A 27,379-nucleotide genomic window follows, 5' to 3' on the forward strand; every position below is an offset into this window, starting at 1 on the left:
ACCCCCCCCCCTTATCTGTTGGGAAATGAGCCATCTGCCCAGGCGAGAATCTATGCAGTATGGCTGATGGCAGTGCATGTTTGATTAGCCAAAAAACCCAGCAGGTGTGGTTTTTACCTCCAGGGTGGGGGTGGGGGAGAGGGACTGGGAAAGAACTGAGCTTATCATGGAGTCCCTCATTTTCACAGGAGTGGTACTCTGTATGTGTAAAACAGAAAATGATGTGGGGAATGTATGTTGTGCACATATTTTAACAAGTGTTTGTGTGGCGCTGACTGCAAACACAAAGTGTATCATTAACTTGTATTTATAAGAGTACAAAAATGAACGATATTCATATTTTTTGAGGTGAAATTGTTATAGTCTTCAGTTACTGAATATGCTGATGGAAGCTTCCTTGATTGCACTGGTTGCCAACCAAGCATTTGGACGTAAATGGCAAGATGAAATACAGAAACGGAAAGACTAGCATGCCATTTTTTTTTGTTAGGACTGGATGTTATAGCCCTGCAAGATGTGAACAAATACATGTTGATTCATAAATGCAGTTTTGTGGTTGCATTTATTGTCTTGTTAGTTGTTTGTCAAACTATGATATTAGATTTTAGTTTTTCCCCTGCACAGTAGCCTGTTTATAATGAGTGCTGTGGTTGATGGTGAGGAATACATGTATCTTTAGGTAAAATCATGGCTTGGGTGTGTGAAAAAGATCAATGAGTCAACAGCGGGAGATTATCTTCTTAAGGGATTTACTCTAGGAGCAATGGGAGCTGCCTATTGCTGGCAATAGGTTCCTTTGTGTGGTTTTTTAGAGTTCTTGTACAGCACATTGTATCATCATTTACATCATGTCCCATCACTTGTGTGTGGTGCGTGCTTGTGTGGTTAAGTGTGCAGTGTCCCACAAGGGCATTTGCTGCTCCCCCCACAGGCTGAATGGAGGCGGCCCAACCTTTGCCATGTAAATGTGGCTATTGAATGGGGACTCAATAGCGCACTTGAAGGGTAATCTGCCTTGTACACTAGGCAGGCCGTGTGACATGAGCCACACAGTGTTGTGTCGGCCCGTCAATCGCAAAGCGCAAGCTCACAGGGCGAAATCCTGCATAGCTGTGAAGCCGCCTCTAATATTGGACATATAAACATGGCCGTGAATAATGGAAGCATCTACCCGTCAGCCGCTCTGGAGATGCCCTTCCCGTACTTTCCGCCACCCATGCATTTCCCAGGTAAATTCGTCCACAGATATTTTTGGGGGGCTAGGAGTATGGGGCACTTTTTGTGCTGGTTGTCTCCCCATTGTTGTGGCAGTGTAGGGGGACAGGGTAAGGGGGGAGGACCAAATACACAGTGCCTATGGGGAGCTTGACCGGCCGACCTTGTGTGTGCTTTATTAGGGACCTTACGTAGTGTGAATCAATGTGGTGTAGACATCTCTTTGTCTGACTGTGCCGTAATGACTGTGGTAGTGCGTGTGTGTTGAGTGCCTGTGTGTGTGTTGTTGGCAAGCTTGTGTAGAGATATGCGAGCCCTTATCATGGCTTATTCATTGGCTGTGTGGTCAGGTTATTGGGGGAGAGCAAGCGGCAGCATCACCATCAGCTTGTGTGCACTCATCATGGGGGGCTTGTTGGTCCGCGGTGTGGGTGATGATGTTGATGATATCCAGCGATGACTATCCTGTGGTGGATTTCTCGGCTGTGAATTTCTGATGTGATTGTATCTAGTTTGGCAATGTTGGTCAAGAGGGATGGTTGTTGTCTACAGTCACTTCCTTGTTAATTACTGCCAGTGTAGTGGATAAATATGGAATGGAGTGCCGTGTTCGGATTGAATCATCAACTGCCTCTGTGGGCAGAATTCAGGGAGGAAAGGTTTCTTTTCCCACATTAGCTGTAAAAAATTCTACTTGAAATATAAAATGCAGCATGTCCATGCATTAGCACCATATGGCCAGATACAGTTTTTGTGTGTATGTTATATCTGTATCTTGACGCAAAATACTGATTACTGTGAGTGTGAACCAAAAAACAAAAAAAATTAATTTGAGCAAAAATCATTAAATTGCTTTTTAAATCTTGTACTTAACATTCTTTGTGAAAATACATGTGTAGAGACATCTGCTCACGCACCATAGTGGTGGGGACATGCACTCGACATTTCACCTATTTTGTGGGGGCCGAAAAAGTTGTGGGGACTCTGAAATGTCCCGGCAACTGGGTTCAAATTTCCCAACAAAAGAACTTGTCCCCTGAACGCAGTGAATGCCTACCCACCCCTTCTGTCTCCCCGTGCGTATGTGCATGTGCAAAGGAATCCGTGCCGAACAGTACATTTTGATAATCTTTACATGATATTAATGACAATGTGCTTGTGCCGATGACTGGCTTCTTTCAAAACAAAAATTTGGCATTGTCCTTTATTGTACCTGCATCACACATCTTCTCTGGGTAAATGGCCAGATCTGCAGATGTTGTAAATGCCCTTGCACCTGTTTAGATGTTGTTTGTGATCTAAGAAATAATAGTTTATTGTTAGGTATAAATGGTTATAGTTTGGAGGACAGAGTTTTGCAGCGACCTATTTCTCATGAACTAGTTGGCACCGGGAGAGTTTGGTGGGGGTTGCTACAGCTTTAGGATAGGAGTACCCCTTGTGACAATGGCTTTGTTAAATACATGTGTAATTGGAGGAGATTGGCAACTCCCATTCAAGAGGCCACCCTCCTTCCCCTGCTATTGAAGGGACTTACCCCTTGAGGAGTTGGGAACATCTCACTAAAAATGTAATAATTGTGGAAGTGGTACTTCGGAAATGATGCAGCAAATCGATATTTCCCTGTGATCAGTGGAATTATTTCCTTCTAGGGTAGTTTCTAATGAGAATAAGGAGGACCCCCCCACCAAACCGGATTCTGGGTTGTAAAGGAGAAGGGGAGATCTTAAATGGAGTTGTCTTTTGTTGGCTTTAGCTCAAGCTGCTGAATATTTTCTTAATACTGAGCAACAGTGACAAAGGTTTCTTAATTTAGCGAACAAACAAGACAGCATGGCATTTGGCCAGTATTCTTTGTTTGCTTTGGAAGTGGTTTTCTTAGAGAACAGAGTTCAAATTTGCTTAGCACAAAAAATACTGGCTTAGCGTAATTGGTTGCCAAAGAAACATGCAGTGTGGATTACTTGAGACTGGTTCTCTGCAACTCCATGAAATTGGACCACTAAAATGAGAGAAGGGCTGTGCTGATTATTTGAATCTTTGGATATTTTATCAATTATTGAACATTCAACTGTTCTTTTTTAAATGGAGGTGAAAAATCAATGAAGTTTAAAAAAGGGAAATATTCCATCATTTGGTGACAAACGTACATTCAAAAGGCATAGGAATATATCAAGGTGTGATGTATAATCTTAACGACAACTTATATGCCTAACAAAAAGGACAACAATATTTTCCTTCAAATTTTTTTGGGGTGTTTGAAATGTTTGTTTTGTTTCTGTTTTTGTTGCAGTTTGGTACAGCAGAGTTTTCATGGAATTGATTGAATATGGAAGATTGAATATCCAGTTATTGGAATGGTATCAGCCATTGGTCTCAGAAATGAGAGTCCTTTTGGGGAAATAGGGTTGGCTGAATCAGCAGGCAGGCTGTACCTTTTGCACAAGGGTGCTTTATGTGCTATAGTGTTCCGTCACTTCCTAGCCTACACTTAAGCATCAAAATAAAGCCCTCCAGAGCGGAGTCAAGTCCATTGCAGGGAAACACTAGTGAGAACCATCGGTCATTTATGGACATTTAAAGTGACCATTCTTATTCCAGATCAATTCCAGATCTTGTACAGACAGGAATATTGAGAAATTCAAGGCGTCTTTCTGGGATTGAGTAACTGAGATGGCATAAAGGGAAAGCAATCTTTCCAAGATACAGTACTATAAAAAGATACCTTTCCAAACCACGTCATCATCTTTCTGAGATGAGAAGTGGGGAATTAGGGATAGGTAGACCGTAGATGGTCACTTTAAACTTAAACTTAAACTGCACTCATTACATTATTCATTATTTTCATAATGGATCATCTTTTTGTCTCTACCTTTCTGGCTTTATCCTGCCGAGAATTTGTCTTTCATCATGAGTATGGCTTGTGGTTAGCATAGTGTTGGCTGGTAGGCAACACAGCTTGGCAGAGCTGCTGACTGCGACACCTTGATAGGGCCATAATGGCCGTCTGCAGATAGAGAGTTGGCCAGTCATATAGCGGCAAATTACGTGAACGCAGAAAATGAGTCGACACCCAAATTGCATTTCCAAGTACTAAGTGCACAATGTGTGAAAACCTAGACAAAGCGAGAGAGAAGGAAATGATGCAGAGAGTGATGTAAGGCCATCAGATGGATGATCGTTGGCAGCAGTAGCCAATACATCAGTTATGCATTGTTAAGATGTACGTCATGGAGATGAATATTTGTACAGCATTCTTTGTTGGAGGGTTTCTCAGTCTGGAAGTGTTAGGTAACAGGCCTGTGTAAACACTTGGCATGCTAGAGCCACTGAGCGTTTCTCACAATTCCTGCTTACATTTGGAGGTAAACAAATACCTCTGTGCATGGTGTTGTACATTTGTGGCATGCAGTCTTGATGGTGAATTAATGCACAGCAAAGAGCCATTTCCAGTGACGTCGGTCATAGAACCCTTCTGAGCATCGATCACAAATCAAATCAGTTTCCTGTTTGGGCTGCTTGTATTTTGCATGTTAATTTTTACTTGACAGAACTGATGAAGACCAGTTTTGATTGAGTTAAAAATCCATCATGGAAGGGAAACAGTCCTCATTATGTCATCTTATCCAGGTTACCAGTGTGTGTGTGCTTTTGGCAACATTTTCTTGATGCCATACATGTAACTGCCATTCACAATTTGATCTGAACGATTTCATTTTTAGAAAGAATAGAAGAAGAGGGTAAAAGTACTACTGAGCTCTTATCCGTCTAATCAGAAAGGTGTTTAAAATTTATATCTTGCCCTGGATGAAAAATAATTGTGCAGCACTGAATGCATTCTTTTCCCTTTCAAAGTAGGGTACCATTACACCCCTCCCCATATATTTTTATGTAGATCGGACTCAAGCAAAGGTTGTGTTTCATGTACATGTACTACACTGTGGGTGTGCTTCACTTCCTGCCTGATGCCAATAGCACATGTGCCATGATTGCAATGGAGTGATTGAACTTCAGTCCACAGTTTGTTTCATCATCAGGGTTTAAACTTACCCAGTAGCTTCTACGGTTCATGTCACCCAGTGGGGAAAGGAAGGTTGCTGGTCCCAGTGTGTCACCATTACTGCTTGTTCGTTGGGTTTTTTTCTGAAGGATGAAAAAGAGAGCAGTATTGTTTTGTGTGGGGAGATTGAAAAAGGATCTGATAGTGCCTTTAATAGTAATATTTATTTGAGGAATTTTGAAATCACTACACATTGAGGTAAGTGATTGATGCCCTCTGTTGCACAGAATCTTGTGGGAAAAATTACTAAAATCCAAGACAAGTTTGTTTGCATTGTAATAAGCACAGTGTGCACTTATAAGGAAGCAATTTTTTTTTCAATTTTATGTGATCCTTTGCACATATGGGTGCAGTGTCACAATTCAAGGAAAATTCTCCGCCAGGCCGAGGCGCACAAAAAGTACCCCCAGAGATTGTTTCGAAAAGAGGGGTCTGTTTGGGCCAAGAAATGGTGGGATTGTGTCAGTATGGCCCAGGATCATCTCTTTAGATTCAGGGGCACCCATCTGGGGGCAAAGCAGACAAAAATGGAATTGAAAATTAGTCAGAGGAGCCTGAGGAAGGTGAGGGATGTCATTTGAAAAATGGCCGCTGGGAAGGCCGGGCAACATTCACTTTTTGGGGGGTTTGTTTTGGGCGGATAATTAAAAAATTCATTGGTTAACCTACTAAAAATTGAAAATCAAATGAAATCTGAAGGACCAAACAACACATTGTTTTTTGTTTGAGAGGCCTCAGGGACTTCAGTTGCCTGCCATAGGGCTCCAAACTTGGTTGATTTTACACTATTTTCAATGGAGCTTGAATTGGTTCAGTGCACCCATATGCGATGCAACACCGCACAATGGCTTTAGTGTGTTGGTATAGTTGGCTAGTGACTTTGAAAACAGGTCTTGGCAAAGAGGTTTTTTGTTTACTTTGCACAACAGGATCTGGCTTTTTTTTTTTCTTCGCCTTGTTATGTCGTGGTAAGCATAACCCTGGTGTTCTTTATCCACTGACCTTTGTGCAATCATCCTTGTCATCCTGCTTTTTGGATTTTGGAGACCCTTCTCGTTCACATGTGGGTGTTGTAGCTTTTCCCTTTTTTTTTCCTTCTCAAGTGCAAGGTTTAATGTCGCTCTTCATTGATTCGCCAGAGTGGTGACAGTGAATAGTGTATCATTGGGAGTTTTACCCAGGAACTGCGTAATTTCAGGCAGCGTGGAATCCTAGAAGGAGTGTACCACTCGGTGTCCCTGTTTGTTTGAGGAAGTTGATGGTGGCAAGATTGTTCATTTTTAATGTTTTGTCATATCATGTTTGGGAGTTGGGTGAACATTTTTTAACCTTTTAACGGCTGAATGGCATACTGGTAAATCTTGTTAAAGATAATTATTTTTTACCAAAACAGTGAAAATTTTGTTATCTCTCCCTCTCTGTTTGTTCTTTTCTGCTTTGTTGAGTTTAGGAAAGAACATGGCATCCTTCTTATTCTTTGTGCTGTGGAGATCTATTGTTAGGTTGTTCTTGATGTCATTCTGTGTACAGGTACTGGGGAGAGAGTTGAATTCCGGATAGTTGTCTATTTTTGATGATTTTTGAAGCTTGTTTTTGGCTCTGTGAAGGAAAAGATATGCCCAATATTGCTGTCTTCTGTTCCAGGTACATGTACACACAGTCGTTCTTGAGAGCATTTACTTGATAGTGGCTGTTGAAGTCTTCATCGTTATTGCTGCTATAAATTTATGCTTTTGAAAAAAAGCACTTATGCAGATGTGAGCTATGTGACCACATGGGGGGGAAAAAGCCAAAATATTTGCAAATAAAGTAAGTCATGCATGGGATCACAGGCCTACTACGAGCTGACATGTCCATTGATCCATCTACTCTGGCATTCACCAATTTTTTTTGTCCCTGTTGCCATTTCTGTTTCTCAACATGGTTATCGACAGCTTCAATTCTTGTCCATTTATTTTCTTGCCAAGGCCAGGTGTGCAAGTGCAAGCAATCATTACCCGTGGAAGAACTCCACTTCACAGAGCCACAAGGTGAATGGGGATTATGACAATAAAGGAAAAGAAGCATATATGCTCATGTATACATGCATGTGGACATGCATTTTCCGGCGTCTGGTGCGTCGATAGATTCAATGGTCATCTTCTGAAATTGCTATGGCGATGTAGGCGGAAACATGACGCAATATGCCACATTGTGGTTTGGGAGGGAACTAATACTTTTCTTCCCTCCAGTATGCATGTATGACAGGCAATGCGCTATGACTGTTGCGAGACAAGGAAATACCACTTGTAATTTTAGTACCTGTAATACATATTTTTTGGCTCTATTTCTGTCGCATGAATTTTCACAAAATTGTATTTAACAGGAACACCATAACATTTCTGCATTTTATTATGAGTATTATATTGTAATAATAAGCTGCCACAAATGTAATACTTGATGTTGCAAATTTCTGATAGATTTGCATACATGTACTCCTATCAGTCTGAACAATGTCGTGTACATTTGTTAGAATGTTTTTCAATTATGGCATTATTACAGAACGGAAGTCCACTTCCTGAGTGTGTGTAGGTTATGATATTGAACTGGTAACTATTCGATTGCAGCGTAAAATTTGCAGCATAAATTGATGGTCTAGCCAGGGGGCTGTTGTATATTTGAGACATCATGAGACCTACAGACAGTGCAGACACCTTGCCGAGCTCCTTAAGACTTGGCCAATCCGTGTTCCCTGTGCAAGTCATGTGACCACTTCCGGCCTATTGCACGGATTGCAGTCGCCTATTGATAGTCAGTTACATGCACCTCCTCGGGTGGGGATCCAAGGTGGTCTCTGATAGGCTAGTTAATGCGCACTGTATGTTTGCCTACCAATGGTGAGTCTCGTTGAATGCAGTCGCACGGTTGCTTCCCTGTCAGAGATTTTTCCTCCTCCTCATCCCCTTTAACGAAATATTATGCAAAATAGCAGTCTCCATATCATGGCCTAGAGGCATGCTTAGTGGGGAACGGATCCCCTTGCCACTTAGCCTTTGCTTGGAACATTGTTTAATATTATTTACACTGAAGGGCCGACGGATAATTTGTGTTGTAAGCATTCTGAGCCAACCCAGCCTACACTTTTTGCTGTCTTCTCTCGAGGGTTTTTTTATTATTATTCATCAAAAACAGTAGAGGATTTTGTGATGCATTACTCGCAATAACACTGAGGAGTTGTTGCCAGGGATTCTTGTTTACAGATATAGCTAATGGGGTTAAATCATTGTCCTTATGTCTTTGAGATGATTTGACCGACCTGAAAATATAAATATATCTTAAGTCGCTGCATACTCCGTTCGTGTACTTGAATGTTGGCGCTTGTGTTTTGTTAACAGTACATGTAAAATATTTTTTAGAGAAGTTACTTGTATCCTGAGTTTGTGAAGATACAATACTCAACAGCATGGCGTTGTACCACGTACAAGTATCTTGTGCTATTTTGTGTATTTTGGGAAACACATAATGAGTTAAAACTATTTTCCACTTAAATTAGCTGCTTTGGGTTTTGTTAATTGGTAATCAGTTTATGATCTGTGTGTGTTTCTGTTGTATTTTCGTTTTAGTTTTTCTTTTCATTTTGGATTTGAGCATTGATGAAATCTCTACTATGAGTCATTTGTCATCTATATGTACATTTCATAAAAAAACTCACAACAATGTATTCTGCATAATGTTCCGGTGATGTTGGTGTTCTAAATTTTCCCTTTTGTCATCTAGGCCCGATTGTAAGCTGGTTTAGCACTGGCTTTACCAATGGATTGAAGGAAAATGCCTCGAAAGGGCACTCGCCCATCAAGCTGCACGTCATCATACTTGAGTGGCATTTACATGTATGCCAAAGAATACCTTCTGAAGAGAAGGAACAAGCAGTGCAGACGTTGTGATTAGACCTGTACCTGGCATTCAATGACACTGATTTTATGAAGGATTTGGTGGTGTATTTTTTTTTTCATGCATGTTGTGTGGGGTGACGTTGGTTAGAATGTGAAGGCTAGCATTCATGGAACACCTCTGTGTTGTGCATATGTGTACGTCGGTAGCAGCACTGCTACTTTTAGTATTCCTTTTATCCCTTACAGCTTTAAAAAACATACCAATATATTCCTAGAATAATGTCGGGAGATGAAAAAACAAAACCAGGTGTCATTTTTCAGCGTTTGCATCTGGTGTAGAATTTAATTACAAAAGTCATTTGCAATCAATCAAAATTTCAAATCAGACACTCTTCACCTTCCCCTTAAAGCAAGACAAAAAATAATTGTATGTGTTTCAAATGGCATGTTGCCCCGCTCAAAGTGTATGCGCAGTTGACAGTTTAATGGCCCGAGTGTGTCTCGACCATACACTGTGTCAGTTGGCACCGTTTTACAGGGCAGGCCCAGCATAGGCAGAACGTGCTCCCGCATTCCACTGAATCGTGAAGCTAGCCACGGAGACACAGTCAGCACGTGGATAATTCCTGGCTCGACGTCACGCATTATCTCCCCCCCCTCCTTCCTGAGAATGGGTGTAGTTTGGAAATTCATTAACCAGTGACAGGGCAAACGTGACATTGGACACCAAACTGATCATTTTGCAGGGCTGCACTTAGCCACACTGTGCGCTTGGTCAAAGCAGATACGTTTGTACCATGTACATGTACATATAGCCTTAAGTACATACTGTAGTATACATGCATATCCTTGTCATTATAATGTACACTATGACTATTATGTACTGTATATGTACTTGCATGCATGTGAGTACCCCTGCACAAAGATGATCTTGTGTAATGATCTTGTTAATGTAGATTTTTTGTGGCCATGATAGATATTTAATATCAAAGACTTACCTGTACCGGTACCATAATTGAATGTACATAAAACAGTTAGGGAGGATGTTCATAGTGCAGGTATGGATGCATGTACATAGTATGCTTCCTCTTCAATTGAATTGGAGAACTGCGACAGACACACTAGTACTGCCATTGCACCAGATACAGCCTAACCTCTGACTGCAGAGACAAGACAATCCTAAGGAATGTAAGGAGTCACTAACAACAGCACCAACGACTCCTGCTCCATCCTCTCGCATCTGTTCCTCAAATCCTGACATCAGACCCATCAGAGAAATATCGGGTGTCCTAACAAAAACAGAGGCTGTGCAGTGGGTTGGAGCAGCTTTCTTTTTTTTTTTTTTCAATTGGTTTGAAAATGCACTAGAGAAAACTTGACTGTTGACGATGCAATATCCAAGATGTCAGGCCTGACAATACAGAACCGGCCAGACATGTTTTCATTGTCAATATGTCGTCAGGAAGGAACAGCAAGAGAGGTTCTGATTTGACAGATTTGGGGGGAGGGATGGGAATTGAGTATTCACTAAGTCAAAGATGAAATGCAGAAGGAATTTCTTCACTGTTTCGTCCGGATTGCTGGAGAGAGTTGGCAAAGCACTTGGATCACAGCTGGACGTCCTTCCAGATATCTCTGCTTTGTTTGAATCCTCAAAATTTGTGTTTTGTTTTTTTTTTTTTGCCCATCTGGTGGTACTGGTGCAAAAGTGTGTACTTGTGGTGTACAAGTATATTGTATGTAGGTTATTTCACTGTTTGAAGTGAAATAATGGGAATCATCTCCTGTTTGTGGCTACACGTAGACTGTTTTTACAAAAAAAACAACGAATTACATGTACGCCCAGGAAGGTGACTCAACATGTTTGCAAAATGAGCAATTAACTTTCAAAGAGTTAACCCTCCCAACCCCCCCCAAAAAAATAGTTCGTTGTACCAACATTTTATAAAGGAAATTCAAATTTGTATCTGTGAAAATTCTACAGGGAAGGTTTTTGATTGTCTTCACATATAATTCTGGATAAATGTGCCGGCGCCAGGTTGATGAATGGATTGGAGTGTTGTAACCTAGGAACTTGAGGATCTATATACTTAAAGAGGTAGTTTGGAATGACAAAATGAGAAGAGATGGGTTTTGGCCTGTCAAGGTATCTTGTGGTTAGATATGTGTTTGTGGGCACATTTATCTGTTCTTTTTTAATGGTGAATTGTGATTTTTAAAGGGAAAAACATTTATGTACCTTTAATAGGATTAATACATGTACAGGCATATGTACATGAAGTTAATAATTTAAAGAAATATTTACGTCCATTTGAGTTTCGATAACAAAAGTGGAAGTGCTTTGTCAATAAATTGTAACACAAAGCTTAGAAAGGTGGACTTCCAGTCAGACATCATGTCTCAAACGTCTCTCTCTAAAACCTACCTATGCAAGGGTATTGTTGTTAACCTGCATCTTAAGCATTTACATGTATCATGCAAGCTTTCAGTGTCTTGATGTACATTTTTGAGGCGATTCGGTATTGATGTTCTCAGGCTCGGTTCGTTGCTCATATAAGAGCTCCAAATATTGCACCGCACCTCTCTCACTATTAAGCCCAGCACATTGTCTGGGTCAGTCATTGATCCTGAGTCCCGGATTGCCCTCTTCATGTTTGGGGAGGAAAGACGACCAGCTCCACCGCTGCTCCTTTAATGTTACCCCCTCTACTGGTTAATGAGTGTCTGGTTACAGGGGCCCTACGCTTGTCCTGCTGCTGTGTGCTATTGCAGCAGCAAAGGAAAAAAAGGGAACTAGCAATATGTTCCAGCAGTCTTTATCCGTGTCACTCAGCGTCTGCAGTGTCGCGTTACACGTCCCCGATCAATGGGTGCTGACAATTTGCCAAGTAGGGGGATATGACCATGGCAGGAATATTAAAACCCCCATCTGTCTGCACTGACAGGCTTGCTAGGGAAAGGACTGCTGGGTACTTGGGGAGAGAAAAAAAAAGAATTGGGGGGGTTGGATATGGTCAATATTTGTGGGTGGAACAAGGCAAACAGTGTAATCGAAATGAACTCCTATTGGTCATTAGGCTGTGTTATGAGGACTGTCAGAATTATGCTGGATATGCAAAAAATAATCCATGGCTAGTGCGTATTGAATGACAGCATGTGCACCGGTCGCTTTGTTTACTTCTAGGGTTTGAGTGGTTTGTTGCACCATATTTTGGCCAGTTGTATTTTTGAAATTTAAAGAAATGACATATTAGTCCTTTGCTTGTGAAGCATGTTTCTTTGAGCCTTGAGGGGGTGGATGTCACTTCCGTGCTAGTATTTTACTAAATATTTCATGTATATTTATGAGTGCATTTTTTTTTTAATGTTGATCCCATTGGATAACAGTTGTGCGCATTTTTGAAGTGAAAATTAAGCAGCTTGTCCTTCGTAAACAATCCATTCCATTCTGTGGCTTACTGGCACAGTGTCAATATTTAGTGTCACAGATCCCATGCTTTCATTTTCATTTTCTTGATCAACCTTTTGAATCCAGTGCCTCCACTTTAGGCAACATGTACTCACCTTTCTTTTTAACCTTTTGTTATTCAAATCTTTCTCTGCTTCATGGTGTCTTGCCATTTCTCTCAAGCAAACAAGCAACAATGTCGTATTTGTTCTTCTCTCTCTCTCTATTTTTTATTCCCCGACTTCCAAGGGGACTGTCATATCTGCTTAGATAAACACTCGATCTGGAGCCATCTCTGCCTAATGCCGTGCCATTATACTTCACAGCAGATATTTAAGCTATATCTCCACATAATATGTGATATATGGATGAGATACACACACACACAAACACCCCCAAGGTGGACATATTACATTTTTTTCTCTCTCTCTCTTATCAGTCCAGGCCTGTGAGGGAAAAAAATAGTTTCTCACTAGGTTGTCATTTGCCCTCCATGGAAAATGGGGTGTTATTGATTAAATATAGTGTAGTGATGTTATCACATTGCTCAGTACATCTCTCATATTTTCAGTTCTGTTTGGTACCCATTGCACATTGTGTAGAAACCTACTTCACTTATTTCTCCAATCGTCTTTGTAGTCTCACCAAGCCCTCGTTCAATATGAATCAAGCTTTTTTCTCTCTCTCTAGTCCCCAAAACGCCAGGAAAAGAAAGTGATCCCAGTTGATTTTTCTTGTCAGTTGTTGAGTAGGCTATAACGTTGTCCCACAATTGAATGAAAAGGGTAAAGTTATACCTACCATTGTGTACATGTACATGCATCTGCACTGTTTTGCAATACAGAGATGTATAAATGGCAAAGCTGGATCTCGTACCAGGAGTTAAGTAGCAAGTGCAAATTGTAGCCTTTTTTGTGTGTTTTCAGGAATGGGTAATTCCAGAAATTAGTTGTCCATTTTTTTCCATGTCCCTGTGTCATCTGACATATTATTGTGTAAGTTCAGAACAGATTTTCTAGTTTACAAGAGTGATGAATTGTGCAAATTACCTGAAATTAATTCCGGTGATATTTCCTTGTCAAATAACAAAGGTCAGATGTAACAGGGACACAAAAATGTCACACTTTTGGACCTTTAATTTCTGCAATTACCCAAATACAAGTTTGATTTTAAACATTTTTGGTTCATTTTTTCTTATTTAGGGTTTTTTGGTTACTTTTGCAGATGGCATGACATGTTTCGATTTTTGGGGGGGCTTTAATGCTGTATGCAAAGCACTGGGCTGTGCGCATTGTGCTGCAGTTTGCGTCAAACAAAAAATGTCACAAAAACAAGTACACAGTTTTGGTGGTTGACGTTTTATTTCTCAGTAGAATAGAAGGTTTTACATTAGAAAAAATCAAATCTCAGCAAACTGATGATTTTTTTAAATTACTTTTTTTCAAATAACCACTGCGGGGATAAGCAAGTAGGTTTGCTTGTGCACTGTGCTGTGTATGTGTGGGCAAGATTCAGGAACCAAGTTTCATAAGTTCAAAAACTCAATTTTTTAATCCATTCCCATGAGGTTCGAGTTATCAAGAGTTTACTGTATTTGTTATTGCTGGATGCTCCTGAAAGATTTTTAGTGTGGTCATCTCAAAAGGAACATGGCATAAGTCTGTTATTTTTCAAAACAAAAACGTACCGTAAACCTTTACTTCCTGTTTGTTGCGTGAGGAGTGCTGCATGCAACAGTCTTTGGTTCCCTCGTTTCCTACATGTGCGTCCATGCTGTGACAGACAACAAATGCTCTGAATTTTGTACCTGTGCTGGCAGTGTTGCTTGACAACTCTTGGCATTCTTATCACTGTGTTAACCCAGGAGACCCTACAATGAGGAGATCACTAGCTTGCAATTATTCTAACCATTGCCTCCCCACAGTAAACTGATGCAGAAAATCATGTATTTGTTCCCAGGTGCATGTACATGTCTACGTTTGACTGTTACAAGCATCATTTGCTCTCAATTAGCTGCACATGTACAAGGTGCCTCGGCTCGTAAAAATCTGCCTGGAAATAAATACACAATTTTTTATTTATTTATTTTTTTTTGCTGGTAGAAAGCTTGTATGGACCACTGATGTTTAAAAACGGTGAGGATTATCTTTGTTTGTGTGTGTTCATGGAATTGTGGGTGGATGATGTACATGTAAGTCGTTGATTGTGGTTTGCTGGGAAAGAACTTAGCAACTTGCAGTATCGACCCCCGAACGTAAAGGGATATTATACTCTCTTTTATGCACTTTGAAAGGCACATGCTCGTTTTGGGTCTGTGGATTTTTCACTTGCTGGTTATGCAACCAACTCCAAGGAACACATGATTGTAATGCTAAATTAAATCTTGGTCATAAAACAGGATGCATTTAGAAATGTTTAAAATACATGCTGCCAGACCACACCGTAATACTAGAATCATTGAAGGGGAGGGTACACCGTTAACTGTTGTCCACATTTGTGTACCAGCAGCTTGATCGCATGTTTTATTGCTGGCTGTTAGAAAATGGCTGTGCTTGCCAGAGCACTTAGAACATGCCATGCATGAATGTGTACTGTTTCCCGTTCCATCCATGTTCACTCTGTCCGTCTCCACAAATGGAAATCGGCTCTTTCCATTGCAGTCTTAATTTTTCAAATGCATAGTTGTATCAGAGAGAGAGAGTTAATCAATCTCTTGGTAATTACATGTGCAAGATGAATGCAGTTTAGCGACGTGAACATTCATGTGCATACTCGTAATAAAAAGGGAAAGTAACATTCCACACAATGTTGAGTGAATGTGTGATTTCTTTACCCTCTACCGCCTGAGATCAACAAATATGGGGGGGGGGTATGTGAATGAAGTGGCTTCCAGAATTGAAACCTACATGTACATGTAAAAAGTCTGCAGCATGAGGGTAGTGCTTTGTGCACAAAAGAGTCTCTTCTGTGTTCAGTGTGCTGCAACCCAGCCAGGCTGCTGTTTGTGGGTTTGGGTTTTTTTGTTCCATCCCTCTCCTGTTGTCTCCTCTCTTGCTCTTTGTCTGAGGTGGAGGCATTTAATTCCAAAACCACAACTGCTGTCATTGTTGTGGCTTGGGCTTGAGGGTCCCTTAAAGGGGCAACCCAGGTTGTGTCCTCGGGCCGAATGCAGGAAGAGAGAAGGGGGTTTACCATCCAAGCTGAGGTAATTAATCTTTTTTAGGGGGATGTGCTTTTCAGAAAATCCTGTCGATAATTTATACAGTTAGCATTTTCACGAATATTCCATCCATTGCATGATGAAATAAGCATTGTATTTGAGTAACTATTACTCTCCGATTGGGCCATTACAAAGATTTAGAGAAAGGTAGAAAACCCAAGCAGAAGAACTTCATACTTAACTTAATGACCTAAAATCCACGGATGGCCAGTTACATTACATTTCTAACATTCCCGTGAAAACTTTCCCGATCATTTGTTGTACCTCGCCAGTCAAGCAGATCTGCCCCTTTAAGGGCCAGACCTCTGGCTTCTCTAACCTCCACTCCCCCCTCCCTCTTGCCTCCGTGGCACGTGCCAGCCAGGTGCTTGGAGTGTGCCTTGAGCAGCGGAGGTCTCCAAGGTCACAGCCTAGCTCCATTCATCACCACAGCCAGCACAACAGGGTGCCCCTGCTCCCTTCATGTTTATCAATATCAGGGGACAGTTATTTATGACATAGTACCAGTTGACAAGAAGGGGAAGGAAAAAACCTCACAAAGATGGCCGGCTACTGGCTGTGTGGCGCAGTAGTCACCATTGCTGATAACAGTGAAACTGGTAGAGTTGATTCTAGTTGAGACGGGGTAGAAATCCTGAAGGTGGATGGGCAATTTAAAAAAAAGATTAGTCAGTCTGAACGAACCCCAGTCACAGCATAATTTCTTGATGTACAGGAAATTTTTTTTCTCTGAAATAGGAAACAAAATAATAAAGTTTCGACAGGATCAAAATGTTAGTCCTCTCTTCATTCTCACTCGGATCCTTTCACTCACATGCTGACAAATAATGTTGTTGCAGCCTGTTTCTTCTTAATAATAAAACCTGTTTGTAATTTGTACAGCTTTTTTCAAGATGTATTTTTGCGTTGGGGAGATGTTAATTTATATGACGGGTTTTGCCCTTGCTTGGTAAGGGGAAAACCTGTTATATAAATTAACATCTCCCCAACGCAAAAATACATCTTGAAAATAGTTCGCGGTACCCGCTGCTTCACCTGACTTGGACCGGCCAGCCGACCCCGGCAAGCTCAGTGGTCGAGTGGTTAAGACATCTGCACTAGTAAGCAGGAGGTCGTGGGTTCGAGTCCCACCCGAGTAAGCTTGTGAATTTTTTTGCAAGTTCTCGGACAAGCACTGAGCATAAAATGTTTATCAATATATACTTTGGGTAAGGGCAAAACCTGTTTTATAAAGTGTACAGCTTTGTTAATATATTGTGGTGACTGGTTCTTCATAAATACAGTTCCATTAGTTTTCTTCTCATGTAGTCTGTTGCTTCACCTGCGCCCACAAAAGTAATTTTATAGAGCATTATGTGATATGTCTGTATTGAGGCAAGTTCCAAAACACTGCTGATCACGCACGCATCATTAATTCTTAGTCACTGACACATGTTGTGGACTGGGCATGTGTAGAGAGGAATTGTTCTCAAGTTAATGTGTCAGGGAGTTAGTGTAAACGGATGTGTGCACATGCAAACACAAACTTGAGGGCAGGTTCTTCTTTGGTGAAATTTTTACGAGAGTTTTCTGGTTGCAGGACATGTCTTTGTGATCAATTGCAGCATCATCCGTGGAGTCGTGGTCCGTGACCCGTGCCTTAGTTTTTTTTTTATTAGTCTGGTTAGTGTGTCGTAGTGTGGAACGAAGTGTACAGAACAAGAGGAGGGAAACTCTGGGATTGTTTGGAGCTAAACAGTTGACATGGCATAGCGAATAATGGTGTGCGTATGATGTTGCCATCATCAGGTTGAGATTTTTGGTTTTGATAAAGCCCTACTGTGAAGTGATATGTTGTTAATAGTCTGAGATTTGATTGCCATTGGCTAGTGCATGTGCTTCTCAGATCGAGGGCCAATATAGTATAAATTACCAAGAAAATTTTACCTAAGTGCAGAAAGCATCTGGTTGTCAAAAGCAGGCTGCCATTGTAATTGGCTTGAGATGGTGGAATGTGACAGAAAGGTGCAGCTCATCCTGCACCCAACATTAGGGTGACAGCAGATTTCTGTTTTTAAAAGCACAAAAATTGACCAGGCTATATTCTGCTTTGGAGTTTCATGGGAAAGGTCCAAAGGCACGGCCTCTATAACTGCGATGGTCAGCGATGGCCTTTGCTTTGGATTCTGCATTTCTGACAAGTTTTTGAATTGTCGGAATGAAAAACTATCCCTGTGTTTCTCACCCAATGTCTTGCAGGTGCTCCCTCCCACGGTGCCAAGCCTCCGCCCCTCACAGTAGTCACTAGCAGCAGCAGCAAGGCCACGCGCACCACTGCCACAGTCAACCCGCTCAACCAGTCTGCCAGCACAGTGACAGTGACCAGTGCCAATAGTACCAACCATGCCATGGCAGCCACTCGGACATCCAGCTTTGCTGCTGCACTGCGCAAGCTGGCCAAACATGCAAATGACAATGGTAGGCGGATACCAAAATAAGTTTGTGAGCATAAGTTTTTTAAGCAAGTCCAGAGTGGCTTGACGTGGTTGGAGTAGTTTGGAGGTCAGAGCTCTTCCAAATAAGGATATATGCTCACGGAGTTCATGTACATGTACATAAGAAATGAGCGATGTATCAGAGTGAAGATCTTGAATTATTCTGGTGCGTGTTTGTAAGAGAATGGTTCCTTTGCCTGAGTGTTACATTGAACTTTGATCCGCAGGTCCTGAGGAGCACTCACCCAGGGTGTCCCCCGTCAGCATGAATCGCAGCACAGCCTCCACGCCCTCCACCAAGAACTTTCACTTTGGCCCCTCCCCGCTGGTGGTGCCAACCAGCACGCCGCCTGTGGTCACAATAGCCCCCACCCACACCAACAACTCCAGCCTCATGTCGGAGCAGAGAAGGGTAAGGAGATGAAGGGACTAAGGCTGCATCCTAATCCGTTGACTAGAGCTAGGTCTACATGTAGGTCTTCATTCTACTTAAAATACATAGACGTGCAGACGATAGACCTAGCCGTAGGTGTGAAAGCCCGTTTTAGACACAGCCTGAGGCTGAGTCTAAATTGTTGTGGCTATAGCTAGCAAGAACATGCGACCTATCGAGGGTGCTGGGTAAGTGGCCACAGCCACTCCCACTTAGACACGTGTATTTACTATTAGCCACAGCCAAGAGCTTTAGTCACAGTTTCATGTACCACACAACCTGCTGTAAAAGGGGCCAGTAACTTACCATCAAGTTGGCAGTGTCCTCTTCCTTCCTAGTCCTTCCAGTTTTTCTTGTTTGTTATCAGTTAAATATTCACAGCCTATCCTACTTTGTGAACCAGCATGCAATCTATAACCAAAGGAGTTTAGTTAAAATCCATTTCCATTTGCTGTTGAAAATTGAGAGACACATTTCTTCACATTTAGCTGCAAACATGTTTAAACATTGACTAGATACAAAAGGCAATCCATGGCTTATCCCTAGGGATAGCAGACGTGTTGATTGATACGTACAGGTAGGAATTGAAGTAGTGGGAAACACTCATATTTTCATTCAGTGAAAATAGCATCGACTGCTTTGAATTGTACATGTATATCAAAACGAGTCTCCCAAGGTGACCCATTGGGCAATTGCATTTTTCTGAGGTGGAGCCGAAGGAAAAAGGACATAGTCCCCTGACCACAGAGGCAGACTAGTTTTACTGTGTCTCCAGAGTCAAAGCCGTTGGTATTTGTTTTACAGTACATCGCCTACCGATTCTGCACTGCATAAAACATACCGGGTACCTGATCAGAAACCGATGGGAGGGGAGGGTGCCTTGGGTGATAATGGAATATCATCAGCATTGTACACCAGGCGCCTGTGCCAATATGGTACAGATTTGTATGCCTGCTCATGCATGCTGGATGCCAGATAGTTCAGACCAGCTTGTACAAATGAAATAAATTAAGGATGTAATTGTGGTGCATTCATTTGCAGTCGAGGATGGGGATCTTTTTCCCTGATTTTGAAAACGCGGGCAGACCTAATGAGAGCTGTCGCAAAGGTATGAGCAATACATGAACAGTAGGAAGTCCTTGATTCAAATGATATGTATGTACAAATGTATGCGTATGTGTTGGCTTGGTGTGTGAACCTAAAGGAAATCGTTGCTTGGGGAAAAATTCCCTCAAGTGGGAGTCGTCTTCTTTGGCCTCTGAGCTGCGTCCCCCTCCCTTCCTCCCCATAACAAAATTGCCCTTATGTTTCATGTCGCATCAGTCATGAACATGAATGCCATAGGATGTGTGAAAAGTGGGAGGAGACTGTAAGGGTTAAATGTTGAACAGTAGGATTTGGGGTCAGCACACAATGGGCCAATCAGTGGTTACCTGCATAAAAAGAAGGAGCAAAATATTGAGTTAGAAATGTTGGCACCAACATCGCTTGAAAGAAAAATGGATTTTCGAACCAGCCAGAAATGATGTGTTTACAAATGCACATTGAGTATTTGCAGTGCTTAAGTCTTTGCGGTATGAATATGGATATTTGAGTATGTGTCTGCAGCTGCTGTTGTTTGTCCAGATGTAGCCTTACTAAAGGATCTCTGCAATGCAGTTTTTAATGCAAACCTTCAGAGTGCACCTTTGCATCTCTGTTCACCTCATGTTCAATTTTTGTTTCACTATTTGAAAGGGTGTGTTTCTGCCTTTGTGGGGTTTATGCTCTAGAGCAGTTCCATATTCATGAAAAAAACTGTGATGTCATTCTGGGGAGTAAACCTCAATGTTGCATTGGATTGTACACAAAGAACTACTGGATTTTTAAATATTTTGCTGACCTAAATTTTCTTTTCTGTGTAATTCATTGTTTCCTAAGTACCGGTCATGCAACCATTTCTCGAAATCATTTTCAGTGCGTAACTTCTGGATTCACTATTTGAAGAGAAAACCTATGCACTGGAACATGTCTTTCTGAACAACATCATCACAAGAGCGCTTTCAATTGTCCAGGAAAGCATAAAACAATTTTTATTGTTTGCCAAAGTGCACTTTTCAAGAAAAATTAACATAAAATGGATGTGGAATAGTTTTCACAAATTGAAGAAGAGGTTGAAGGTTAAAGAAAGGTTAAAGAAAGAGTGTATCTGAGAAAGTTAATCGCAGCCACCGGGCTACCCTTTGAGCAATGCAGATGAGTGGTTTGTTGTTTTACGAGTCTGGTCTGAGCTTATTTGGAACCCTGTGGGAATATCAGTTTAATGAATGCCCATAAAACGAAACTAAACTGGAAATGCCACGCACATGGAATATTATTATGTATGCACAAGGCTGTTGTGGTCAGGGTCCACTGGTTACCATTGTCATGGTGCCTGCATAATCTGTGGCAGAATCGCCTGGTACTAGGACAGCATTAAATTAAACAAAAACCTGGCATTTTTTTTCCAGTTTCCCTAATACAGCTTCTGTTTGGGGCATCCATTATTCTGTTTGTGTGAATACGTTCTCTCTTGTTCTTCATTTAGGGTTGGTTAAAGTTCTTATAGCAAAAAAAAACCTGGAAAACAAACAAACAAAATCCAAACACAAATTACAAAACAAAAACAACAGATAAAACCGAACCCGCTTCCAAAAAAAATGCCCCAGGGAACTTCAAAAACTGTATAAAATGAGGCAATCTGTGAATTTGTGGAAGTTCAATTTAAACAATTTCCATCTGTGTTAATATTTATTTGATGTCGCTGCATAGATAATTGTGTCTGCAGTCATGCATAATGAAATAGTTCCTGTCAATTAATATGTAATTGTAACTAGATAACAGATTATTCATGGATTTGGTTTTTATAGTTTGGTTTGGGTTACTACTTTTGAATGATTTTGTTCTTGGTTTTCATTAGTTATCACAAGAACTGGACAGGCATGGACATCACAATTCCTCGGAACAGCACAACAGTAGTCGGCATCCCTCCGAGTCAAGCAGCGCACCTAACTCCATATGGAGATCAAAAGGGAGTCCAGGTGCTGGACCAAGAAGGTATTGTTTTCACTTTTTGCTTTTCTTTTAAAAAAGAAAAAAGATGAAACCATTTCTGAGCATTGTATTGCTTAGAGTGCAGCAGCAGCCCTCTGGATTCATAATAAAGACCCTGCTTTTTCCTTCATTGCACTTTCAGACCTGGCTTTTTTCTAACGAACATGGGTGGTACCCTGGAGGGAGCAAATTGAAAAACAGAAAATTAAGTGTTGAACTAAGAACTATTTGTTAATTCAGAGTGTACATTGAGCCTATGCAGTGTGTGAACATGCAGAGGATTTTTAGTTAAACTACGTCCACATTTTGTCAACCGTACCGCCTGGTCATAAGTAGTGGATTAATTAAACCAGTGCAATTGTCATCATGCACTAAGTGAACTTAGTTCAGCTATGACCAACAAATGTCATGTTGCTCAAGACTCGCCTGATCGCTTACAGATTTCAGGTTGTGTGATTGAAACTTGCTTTCTTGTTTGCCTCATGTCAGCAGACCTGTGCCCCAACACTTAAAGCCAGAGGAAAGCAACCCAGTCCGAGGATTCCAGCCCTACCGCTCAGGGGAGACGGAGATGACACCCCGTCCCCCGGCACCGGCTCCGCCCCCTCCTCCACCTCCTCCGTCCCACTTGACCTATGACCCTGCTATGATGGCTGCTGCTCTTTCACCGTATCCATTCCACCAGGCCTTTATGGGCCCCCCACATATGCCCTACCACAGTTTCAGGTAGGTAGTTTCAGTGACTTCTGTAGAGTTTCATCCTTTGGGATGGAGATTTCCAACACATGCTTGGATTTAAGCTAGGCCTTCCTGCTTGCAAGGACTGTCATCTCACCCATCGAGTCAACTTGTTCAGATCTTGTTAGTTAATGGATATTGCTTTCAGTGAGACTCCTAATAGCCAAAGAGAAGGAATCGTTCTCCATCCTGATCCTAAGCCTCAGCGTATTGATAGAATGCAACACCGTCTCCTCAAATTCTCCATATCCCTATTTAGGTACCGGGTACCCTTGATAAGTCGTGCATAAGAACTGTAGTGTCTCTCCTAGATGGCAGTCATGTTCTTACTACGAACATAGCTTGATCCCCCCCCCATTGGCTTTGCATTCAGTGGCCTGTTCACATGTGTGTGGAAGCTAACATCCTGATTATGACACTGCGACATTTGACAATATGGCTGGTGAAGTAATCACATGACCTTGTGTGCCCTCACCCTTTCCTTCACCAGTGCATGGCTTGCTTGAGTCGCATTCAGAGCCACTGTCGCGGGTCATTTATATTCTAAAGACAGGGTATTGTTCTACCTCAGGTAATGCACTTGAAATGGGCATTATGCTCTGTCCCTCATTCAATTAGTTTTGGTATTCCAACTCTGTAGTCTGAAGTGCATTCCCTTTGTTCCTATTACACTGGCTGTACTCTGGTAATTTCCTCAAGGGAGCCTTACGTCACAATAGGCTTTTGTCAAGGAGAGATTTGTCAGATGGTTGGGGGAGAGACAGACTGTTGGATTGTGTAAGTCTGTGCAAATTGAACTCGGTGAAATATATTCCTGGATTTCTCTCTCAGTTGTTTGTTCATTAGAGGCTTGGATGTCGGTGGTTTGAGTGTGTTTATTCCTGCTGCACAGAATGACCTTGCTATATTGTTTTAGTTTTTGGGTTCTTGTTCATTCTTGGTTGGTTGGTTTGTTGGTTGGCTGGCTGGCTGGCTGGCTAGTTGCATTTATTTCACATTGAATTTGTGGTAAGTGCTCAGTGCTTTAATCACAAAGGAAAATCACAGCTTTACAGACATTTATTGGAAGTCAAATTCCACATATAATTGCGTGTTTGTAAGATAACTGTATTTTGGCTTCAATTACATACGATTTACGCATGATAGTCATGATTCTGTATCCAGAATTATCTGACAGATTTCTCCCAAATATCCGTTTTGGTTGTTGCATGTATGTGTCTGTCACCTGCCCTAAACCCCAGTTCTATTTTTGAAATAAATATTAGTGTAATGAATTGCTAGTAAAGAAAATGAATTGCTAGTAAAGAAATCTAGGGCTGTGTTGTGTCATATTTGGAATTGCCAACAGAAAATGGCAGGTTCTGTCCATAAGCACACTCGGCCCATACCTTTCGCCACCTTGGAGACAGACCGGGCAAACCTTGGGGCATCTAACACATTAGAGCGTGTTTCCTCCTGTTCCTACCGCTGGAATTTCAGCAAGAATAATAACGGAGCAGAAATTGGGCCGCTTTTTTTTTCTTCCTCCTTAAAACGTGCAGACTAGCATTAGCAGTATGGCCCACTTAACCGGGATGCGCTGGGGGTAGGAAAGCATGAAGCAGCCACATGTAATGGAATCTGTAATGGGATTATGCTCATCTTCTGCTTGGCAAACTGATGCCGTAGGTTTATGTATGTTTGTTTTTGTTTTTTTCAATGTGGAGAAGACAAAATTAGTCCAAACATTAAAAAGCTGCTACTTGAGTGGCAGAACAGTACATGTATATTTCACACATTTCCTTTTTCCTTGGGGAATCAAAGTATTAAAATAGCATCCTTTATTAAAAGAAGCTTGTTGGTGCACATACATGTACGTATGTACTTGATCATTTTTCAAGTTGACAAGTATTGTTTGCATTGGTTGAACTGACATCTTTGGAGACGTACAGTTTTTTCATTTCATCACATTTCAGTGTTTTAGTTTTCAACGAATTTGTGGAATAGATAGGAAAACGAAGTTAAATGGTCTTTTTTCACATTCATTTTGAAATGTTATTTTTGATCCCTTTTTCAACCTTAACTTTGTTACTTCTAAATACGTGTTATGTTTTATCACCACATGTAAGGGTTGATCCTTTCTTGTAATGATTGTTAGTGGCAGCCTATTTTTTGTTGGTTTCTTTCTCTAAAATACCAACAACTTTTTAAAATGTTCTGTACAATTTTTGAAGACCAACCGAGGGTGCAGTGCATGATGTCCGTGTGCTCACATGTATGCATGTTCAAAGAACAACCCCAAATCTGACAAGATAACCCAAATTCAGTCATCCCCACTCCACTGTGCAGTGATTTTTTTTTCAGTCTCCCATCGCAGAAACAGCTTTTTCCATTCCCCGATTGAGGCCACCTGTGTAATCAATAAGAATTCTATTGCCGCTTCAGCGGTGCGGGCTGCACACGGCTGCAAACATAACATTTTGAGACCCCTTAATAAACAGATCACCTCCTGCGTATCTACATTAAGGTTTTTTTTTCCCCTCGCGAAACCATCAGACGGTTTCTGACACACAAACACATACACTGCCATTTCCCGGATGAGGGGATTCCATTAATAAGCTTGTGAAATGAGATGTGCAAAGCGTGGAGACACTGGAAAGTACAGCTTTTTCTATCTCTCTTTCTTCGTTTTTAAAAACAAAGTCCGTGCTAGTGATGCCTCGTCTCTGCTGTGATGCTATTATAAAGTCTGTCAGCTGTGCCAGATTTGAGAACTAATTGATGTCTTTTGAATCAACTGACATTTTCATGCGAGAATGGTTTTTATCTGGTTACAATACATTTGGAGAGAAGCTCATGTATATTTAGAAATATACCTTGAGAACTTATTAAAATTTTGGTCATTTTGAAATTAATTATGCATTTATTACCACGCAGAGCATTTTTACATGATTTTAGAATTTCAAAGTTCTTGTGTTTACAAGGTTCAAACACGGAACAGTCACAAAATTAATAATGCCAGATCTTGATGTGAGCAAAAAGGATATGGCATTGTTTTTGTAACATTGACAGGATACGAAAGCCATATTAAAATATTGATCTGGCAGTGTTTAGTTGTGCTGATTCCAGAGGGAGGGAAGTGCTTATGCCTTTAAATACATGATTTGAAATAGCATTTCATCAGGAGATTATGGACGGTCGCGCGGCACCACTGCGTGTATAATTGATCTACACGGCTGGCCTCAGTAAGCCATCGTGCAAAACCTGAGCCGCTCTCTGTAATAACAGCATCATGCTTGAGCGCATTCAGTAGCAAGGTGATGCATGGTGCCGTCGCTCGGAGGCAGATGTGTCGGCTGACGGTCGGCTGTTCTGCATCCCGGGGGGGGGAGGAAGAGGGGAGAAATGAGAGGTGTGACGTGCTTTATTTCTCTTCCCCCCCCCCTGTCTCGCCCTCGATGGGGAGATACATTTACCTTGTGATTTAGACAGCTGTCGCCCTTGTGTGACATGCAACACAGTGGTTTTTCAGGTGTGATGGCAAGTGAGGCGCCGAGTGTTGGTTTGTTGAGGAATATTGCTCAGATTGGCATTGGCTTTCACTAATAACACACACTATGCCAGTGGCATGTAATATAATTGCATGTTCGTTTACATTACCTGGTTTTGTCTCAAGGTAAACTGCTGGTGTCTTAAACTGGTATAACTAAGATGGGGGGGGTATATGGCTAGGGCATACATTGTCTTCATTTGAGAGAAAAATGTTCTCGTAAGTAGATCTGGAAAGGGGATTACTTTTAATAACGTTTTGATAAAATGCTTCTGAATGAAATGTTTTGGATGGATGGGTAGTTTTTAGTAGTGTATTTGTTCAGAGGTTCAACTGAATACTTGTACCATGTATCTTGCATGGAACCTCACTCCTCCGAGTTCACCAGAAATAAGGAACAGTGGAGAGTAGAATATTTAATGGATGTTTCAACCCCCCCCACCTCTACCCCACCCAAGAGCTAAACCTTTTTTGAGCCAAACCTGGATCCGCCCATGTAAGCCTCTTGCAAATTTCACAATGATAGGACAGGCATTAATATTCTGTCAATTGATTTTTCATCCGTGACTTGAAAAAAAAAATTTCCCTTCTCATTTGTGACAAGAAACCAAACATTAACAGAATGCTGTAGTGAATGCATTTTCTCCTTGTTTGTTCAGGAAATGTGGGCTTTGGAATCTTAACTGTTGTGTGCACAGCCAAGCTGGCCATGTCCCAGATAACATCCAATTTGTCATGAATGTTACCAGGCGGTTACCTTGGATACCAACGGCTGTGTTGTGCAATTGATAGTCGTGTCGTAAGATTGGTCTGTCCGCAATGCGTGTAATTTATTTTTCTTAGTAAGTGGTTAGCACAGATGATCACAACTACCATTTAGTCACTTCGTTGTTGACCTTGGCAACAAATTAATGGGCTGATATGCTCAGTTGTAGGTTAAAGTTATTTTCACTTCACAGGTATACATTAATGTGTTTTGTTTGAGGATTTCTTCCCTTTTTTTAACAGCCGGTCATTTATTCAGATTTCCTTAACTTGCGCATATATGTAAACATTCAGAAATGGCGATACACGTTTCGAATAAGGTATAAACTACAAAACACAGTACTTGATTTTCTGGACTGTTCCTATTGATAACACCGACCCAAAAATGCCTCTAAAGCTGTTTTTTCAGAGACTGGAAAATACTTTGTGGACATGTGCACATCCACACACCGTGTATTACTCCTGCGTGATGTCGACTTCTTTTGTCATGCCACACTTTTGCACTAGGCCCTAACAGAAGGTGCCCAACCCATAGCATCTGCTTGTAGGCTGC

The 27,379-nt window shown here is 41.3% G+C and overlaps 1 protein-coding gene across 9 annotated transcripts in view; it reads left to right on the forward strand.

The window, feature by feature from the left end:
- The window catches only part of LOC110975602 (uncharacterized), a 90,494-nt gene that overhangs the window by 51,770 nt on the left and 11,345 nt on the right, over positions 1-27,379 (forward strand). For 4 of the 9 annotated variants that reach the window (XM_087138513.1, XM_022228190.2, XM_087138515.1 and 1 more), the window contains 4 exons: positions 18,054-18,272; positions 18,517-18,701; positions 21,661-21,797; positions 22,284-22,520. In XM_087138513.1, coding sequence (XP_086994639.1) covers positions 18,054-18,272; positions 18,517-18,701; positions 21,661-21,797; positions 22,284-22,520 — 778 coding nt within the window. Of the gene's footprint in view, positions 1-996; positions 1,230-14,697; positions 14,731-18,053; positions 18,273-18,516; positions 18,702-21,660; positions 21,798-22,283; positions 22,521-27,379 lie in introns of those variants that run through there. The other 5 variants (XM_087138514.1, XM_087138516.1, XM_087138517.1 and 2 more) reach the window with 4 other exon arrangements.

Source organism: Acanthaster planci, linkage group LG06 (genome assembly GCF_054643075.1).
Source record: "Acanthaster planci isolate LZ-2023a linkage group LG06, COTS_SCS, whole genome shotgun sequence".
NCBI classification, from domain to species: Eukaryota; Metazoa; Echinodermata; class Asteroidea; order Valvatida; family Acanthasteridae; genus Acanthaster; species Acanthaster planci.